Here is a 6970-nt window from a genome sequence, read left to right as displayed (position 1 = left end):
ACAACTAAATGCCTAACCTTAACCCTCCCCCCCACCCTAACCATAACCTAATTCTAATCCTAATCCTAAAACCAAGTCTTAACCCTTAAACAGCCCTTTAAAGTTGAGGGGTCCAGCATTTTGGCCCCACAAAGCTGTCTGGACCCCACAAGTATACTGTTTTCCTGGGTTTTGGAACCCACAAATGTAGTTAAACAAGAACACACACACTCATGTATCTACCTCTTAAAACTAAATGAAAATGTTTATGTTTTTTTGTGCTTTAGCAGTGTGTCAATATGGAGAGAGAGAGAGAGAGAGAGAGAGAGAGAGAGAGAGAGAGATTTAGTCATAACACTAAATGTGTCTAAATCTTCATGTTTTTTGTATGTTTGCGTTTGTCTTTGTTTTCTTTCTTACATACACTAGCGATTTGATATACTGTTGTTGTTTTCATGTCTTTGTTTTTAAATGTATATATTTTAGTTTACTCCTTTGAATTGTATGTATGTATTTCTTATCACGTTATTTGTCCTTGATGCTTTGGCAATATTCTGACATCCATGCCAATAAAGCAATTTGAATTGAATAGAGAGAGAGAGGGATAGAGAGACAGCGAGAAAGAAGGAGACGGAGACACAGACAGACACACAGACAGACAGAGAGAGAGAGAGAGAGAGAGAGAGAGAGAGAGAGAGAGAGAGAGAGAGAGAGAGAGAGAGAGAGAGAGAGAGAGGGAGAGGGAGAGAGAGAGAGAGAGAGAGGGGATTTGGATATGTTTTTAGATCCACCGAAAACCCCGCGCGCCTCCTCCTCCTCCCCTTCTCGTTTAAAACCGACCTGGAGTCTGTCAATCTGTCATTAAGTCCTGAATGACTGGAGGAGTCACTGGTTTCAGATATAAGGTGTTCAGCCTCTCTCGTTTCGCGCGACCATGACGCACATCGCTCCTCTTCTCGCTGTCCTTCTGACATCATCACTCCTGCGCTGCGCGGCTTTAGAGGCATCGATCCTCTGCACCTGGACTAAAGTATTGTCTAATGAAGAAGTGCATTTCAGTTTCCTCCGGAGCGACCCTCGGCAGGCCTCTCCATCTCTGCGGCTCTACCACAGCGCCTGGTCCGGGGAGCGCGCTCTGCGCAGCTGCACGTGGACCGACGACGCGGCAGTGATCCAGAACTATCTCACTCTGTGCCGGGAGCGCACGCACGAGTTCTCCGACCATCCGGATGGAAAGATCGATGTGGACTCCATGCTGGAGATGGAGGAGCTGTGCGGGTCCGTGGCTGCCCCGGAGCACGGTGGGCGCCCGAGGCCGGCGAGGAGCGTCGGTGGACATCATCAGGGTCCGGCTGAAAGGTCAGAGGTCAGGAGCCATCATCGTGTAAAGCGCGGTTTCATTGTGCCAGGGACTCTCTGGTGCGGCTCCGGCAACAAGGCGCCGTCGTATGCAGATCTGGGTGGGTTGATACTTATGTAAGACAGTCACTAGATGATGAAAAAGACACATTTTTTTTAGTAGTTTTCTCAGATTTAGTCTTACTTTCATGTGAAGTATCAATTTCAATTCCATTTTCTATTGGCATGCACAAAATTAAACATCTTGCCAAAGTAGTTTACAGAGAATGCATATACATAGCACTGCATTTGTTTCATGCATATTATATACTGTGGAAATAGAAGTACTGAACACTTGTACTGTAAATAAATTGACGTGTCTCTGCAGAAGTCAAATTCGCTCTTTTGTTGAATGGTTCACACCTAAATCAGATGGCATAACCTGTGTTAGAGGTCACATACAGTACAATGAACTCACACAAAAAGCCTCATAATATTCTGGGGCAGTAAAGTTCATGTCATACATTGTATATTCACACCGTATGAACAAAAAGTCAGAAAAAGGAAACTGTCAGAACAGCAGAGGGAACTTTAAGAGACACTCAGGAATATCTTATTGCATTTCCATAAAGTTGGGGAGCTTGCAAAAGGCGAATTTGAAAAAGAATTGCCAAAATCTAAGTGGCGCCGGCTGAAGAATAGGTCTGTAGTGTTGAAGGTCCCATGACACGATTTCACTTTATGAAGTTTTTTAAACATTAATATGAGTTCCCCCAGCCTGCCTGTAGTGGCTAGAAATGGTGATAGGTGTAAACCGAGCCCTGGGTTTCCTGCTCTGCCTTTGAGAAAATGAAAGCTCAGATTGGCCGAGCTGGAATACTGCTCCTTATGAGGTCATAAGGGGTAATGTTACTGCCCCTTTCTCTGCTTTGCCCTCCCAGAGAATTTGGAAAAAATGAGAGACATCATGGCTTTCAAACAAGCAAAGTGGCAGTAGGTCAAGGCCACACCCCCACCCTCCAACTCAAAAGCTACAGACTCAGAAAAGCCCGTACTAAGGAGAGCTCATTGAGGGTCTGGCTCTAGTGGCTGGAATTCTGCACCAAGGCTGACTTTTGGAAAGCGACTTCAGATACGTATTAGGACCACTAATCTTTATTAAAAGAGACTTCAGATACAGTATTGGGACCACTAAGGTTCTATATAAAAGAGACTTCAGAACAGTATTAGGGACCAAAGGTCTATATAAAAGAGACTTCAGATACAGTATTAGGGACCACTAAGGTCTATATAAAGAGACTTCAGATACAGTATAAGGGGACCACTAAGGTCTATATAAAGAGACTTCAGATCCAGTATTAGGGACCACTAAGGTCTAATAAAAGAGACTTCAGACACAGCATTAGGGGACCCCTAAGGTCTATTATAAGACTTCAGATCCGTATTAGGGACCACTCAGGTCTATATAAAGAGACTTCAGATACGTATTAGGGGACCACTAAGTCTATATAAAGAGACTTCAGATACAGTATAGGGACCACTAAGGTCTATATAAAAGAGACTTCAGATACAGTATTAGGGACCACTAAGGTCTATATAAAGAGACTTCAGATACAGTATTAGGGGACCACTGAGGTCTATTTCACTAGCGTGGACCACGCCACAACCATGTGTTAGTTAAAGATTCAATAAACATTATAATGTGCAGATATATAAATTGATGTGGACGTTGTCTGACAAACATTGAAAAAAAGCGTCAAATGTGTTGAAAAAAGGGACAAAACATAGTAAGAAGTTTTTAAAAAATCAATAACAAGCCTCAACAAAAGTGTCGATTTTCAATTTTGACAATAAGACACACAACAGATTAATAATCATTGGACTGATCCCGACTCTGTCCCTGTCCCCTCATGTCTTTCAGGAGTTTTTGCAGAGACGGACAGCTGCTGCCGTGAACACGACCAGTGCAAACACACCATCCTGTCCTTTCACTCCGAGTTTGGTGTCTTCAACAGCAACATCTTCACCATGTCTCACTGCGATTGTGACAAAAAGTACGCAGCTATAACTGTCGCTAAATGACACGTCACGTCCATATCTGTAACTGATCTTTTTTTAATTTATTTGGATTGCAGGTTTCGCTGTTGTCTGGCGGAGGCCAAAGACAGCATATCCAATGTGGTGGGCTACACCTTCTTCAACCTGCTGAAGATGCACTGCTTTGAGTTCTCCCACAAACTCCAGTGTAAAGAGAGAAACTGGTTTGGCATGTAAGTAAAGTTCTTATTTATTCATTAACACAGCGTTGTATGTAGGTTTGTGTTTTGGGTACAAATGAAGAAGTTTTGTGAATGTATCAATTATTTGAATTTCTTTCTTCTGTTGTCTTCGGGTCAAATTTGACCACTTTTCCAAAAAGTTTCTATATCAGAAATTTGGGTTTCTTTCATACAAATTTTCCAAAGAAGTAACGTGGATGGTTCCCAACAACGCTCCTCACAAGTTAAATTAATAATCAGTTCAGTACTTTCATTGAATTTGGATGTTTTTTGTCAGTTTGATAGCATTTGGAGAAAAAACAATTTGTAAAACTAGAACTTTAAAAAAAAAAGTGTAAATAAAGTAACAAAAATGTCCAAAAAGTGACAAAAAAAGTTTTTTGGGGCAAAAATCCCCAAAAATCAAATAACACAACCAAAACGTTGATAAAAATAAAATAAAATTCTAGGTCGGCAGGAAGACAACACAAGGGTTAAACTACGCCAGCAGCTGTGGCAACGGTGGTCCATCAACAGTCTACATCCTCCATGATCCACTTCCAGGATTTCTGTGGGGCCGACGGAAATTCCACTCATTTAGGCCGGATATCCATTGCCTTGCACTGTCTTCGTGTTGGCATTTTACACCATATCCATTTCTGAGGACTATGGTTAACCTTTTCTCAGATCTCTGCGGGGTAAATCCAGACAGCTAGCTCGACTATCTGTCCAATCGGAGTTTTCTGTTGCACGACTAAAACTACTTTTGAATGTAAACATGTTCCATTAAAACAACTTCCTTTCCCAGGCTATTTTGCAGCGGCACCGTGGCTCCGTCTGTCGCTAGCCCCGTCTCCGACCAATCAGTAGTCTGCAGGTTTTCACGTCACCTTTTGGTATCGCCTCAACTCGCTTGGAACCTCGACTGAGGTAGTGCTACAAAAAGTACCCGTTAGCAGGTACCAGGGACTTTTTTTCGTAATGGAAAAACAAAAAAATGCGAGTAGAGTCGAGGCGAGTAGAGACCATGCAGTGGAAAAACGCTATATGAAGTGGTATTTATCAAAGATAAGATAAGAAAATCTCAAGCTTAATTGAGTTCCTACAGTAGTCTTTCTTGCATCCTCTATCTCTAACACTCGACAGAACTCTTCCTAATTCTCAGCAAGAAAGTGAAATATGTGTATTTCCCAAAATGTTTCTTTACATAATTGAATCTTCTGTTGTGACCTACAGGTGTAAAGAGACCCAAATGGCTTTATATGCTGAGGTTTATCCACCCACGCTGTACGAGTCCCCCGATCCAACCGAGTCCAGCATGAACATCTCCTTCACCAACACCACCTTACCCACGGAGCTGCTGGGGAGCAGCACGTCAGACTCCATCGCTGCTGTTGCTGCTGCAGCGTTCACGGTCCCTACAGCGTCAACGAGTCCACCCTTTACCTCCATCACTCCCGTTGCCAACGTTACCACCTCCACGTCACAGGGGCTCACCGGATCAACTCCGAACGGTCTGGAGAACACTTTACCGACCAGAACACAAACTGAGTCTGAGCTGGATGTCACAGGTATTCAATACATCTCTCCTGGACATCAGTTTGTATTTCTACATCCCCGTGATGTAACTGAATAACATCAAAAACTGACGTTTCCCGTCCACAGAGAAGCAGATGCCGTGTGCCGTCTATAAGGATCTGGACGAGTGCAGGAACAAGATCCTTCCCCAGCGGAAGAGATTTGGCCTCTATAACCCTGACGACAGGACGCTGTACCACTGCAACTGTACCACCAGGTAAATCCACAAACAGGGGTAACATACACCCAAGTACTGTACTCGGAAGCCGAAGCTAGGAATCTCAAACATAACAATCAGTGGACCTCAGGCAGACAGTTGGAGCTATTACGTAATTCTGAATCTGCCCCTCGTGTGTCAAGTTTCTTGACCGGTCATTCTATCTTAGCTGAAAAAGAACATCTCGACCAGGGACCTGCTATGGTCTCGACCTGGGACCTGCTATGGTCTCGACCAGGGACCTGCTATGGTCTCGACCTGAGATCTGCTCTGGTCTCGACCTGGGACCTGCTATGGTCTCGACCTGGGACCGGCTATGGTCTCAACCTGAGATCTGCTCTGGTCTCGACTTGGGACCTGCTATGGTCTCGACCTGGGACCTGCTATGGTCTCAACCTGAGATCTGCTCTGGTCTCGACCTGGGACCTGCTATGGTCTCGACCTGAGACCTGCTATGGTCTCGACCAGGGACCTGCTATGGTCTCGACCTGGGACCTGCTATGGTCTCGACCTGTGACCTGCTATGGTCTCGACCTGGGACCTGCTATGGTCTCGACCTGAGACCTGCTCTGGTCTCGACCTGGGACCTGCTATGGTCTCGACCTGAGACCTGCTATGGTCTCGACCTGGGACCTGCTATGGTCTCGACCTGGGACCTGCTATGATAAACACTGTTCTAGGCAACTGTTTCTGTCCGGCTCCACGTCATCTAGTCTTCAAGGACATGGTGTGGAGTCATAACAAACCCCGTTGTCTCCCATCAAGGAGACACACACAGATGACAGATACAGAAGTCATACACTCTGAGAGGCTTTGGAGATCTTATTATGAATAATTAATATGAAAATCATTGGTTAAACGTAATTTTCCCATTACAGACGTCACACCCGAGTTGAGTGCGTTCCATTTACACGTCGGGTTAGCCTTCGTTAGTGTAACAAAGCATTGTGCCGTATTTTGTGCATTCATAACAGCGTAACCGTCATGACCGAAAGAACGAGATCCAGGGTACAAGCGGCCGAAATGGGTTTCCTCAGGAGGGTGGCTGGCGTCTCCCTTAGAGATAGGGTGAGAAGCACAGTCATCCGAGAGGAGCTGGAGTAGAGCCGCTGCTCCTTGCGTCGAAAGGAGCCAGTTGAGGTGGGTTCGGGCATCTGGTAAGGATGCCTCCTGGGCACCTCCCTAGGGAGGTGTCCAGGCACGTCCAGCTGGAAGGAGCCCCGGGGAAGAACTAGGACTAGGTGGAGAGATTATATCTCCAACGCCCTGGGAACGCCTCGGGATCCCCAGTCGGAGCTGGTTGTTGGCTCGGGAAAGGGAAGTTTGGGGCCCCTACTGAGCTTGTGACCCCGCGACCCGACACCGGATAAGCGGTCGAAGATGGATGGATGGATAACAGCGTAACAACCACAGGTAGAAGATGGACAGCACTGTCTGTACGGCTGATTTAGTGAGACACAAATAAGACAGAAGGGCTAATAACTGGATGCTACTACAGCTTTTACAACTGTTGATGCACGGATCAGCCATGTTGGATTTTAGTGCGGGGTACTCAGTGGTTGTTTGAGTTATGAGTTCAGAAATCCGAGGTCGGTGGGGG

At 45.4% G+C, this 6970-nt stretch overlaps 1 protein-coding gene across 2 annotated transcripts in view; it reads left to right on the top strand.

Annotated features, from left to right (window-relative positions):
- Positions 1 to 780: 780 nt before the first annotated feature.
- pla2g3 (phospholipase A2 group III) overlaps positions 781 to 6970 on the top strand; it is a 10626-nt gene continuing 4436 nt past the window's right edge. Inside the window, exons 1-5 of one of the 2 annotated variants that reach the window (XR_004335561.1) lie at positions 781 to 1439; positions 3239 to 3371; positions 3453 to 3587; positions 4812 to 5146; positions 5241 to 5370. Coding sequence is in view for 1 of the 2 variants with exons in the window: in XM_032539171.1 (XP_032395062.1) it covers positions 914 to 1439; positions 3239 to 3371; positions 3453 to 3587; positions 4812 to 5146; positions 5241 to 5370 (1259 nt within the window). In the remaining variant the exon portion in view is untranslated. The remainder of the gene's footprint in view (positions 1440 to 3238; positions 3372 to 3452; positions 3588 to 4811; positions 5147 to 5240; positions 5371 to 6970) is intronic. The other variant, XM_032539171.1, reaches the window with a different exon arrangement.

Source organism: Etheostoma spectabile, chromosome 16 (assembly GCF_008692095.1).
Source record: "Etheostoma spectabile isolate EspeVRDwgs_2016 chromosome 16, UIUC_Espe_1.0, whole genome shotgun sequence".
NCBI lineage: Eukaryota > Metazoa > Chordata > Actinopteri > Perciformes > Percidae > Etheostoma > Etheostoma spectabile.
The sequence above is the reverse complement of the archived record's forward strand: the minus strand, read 5'-3'. Positions and strand labels throughout refer to the sequence as shown.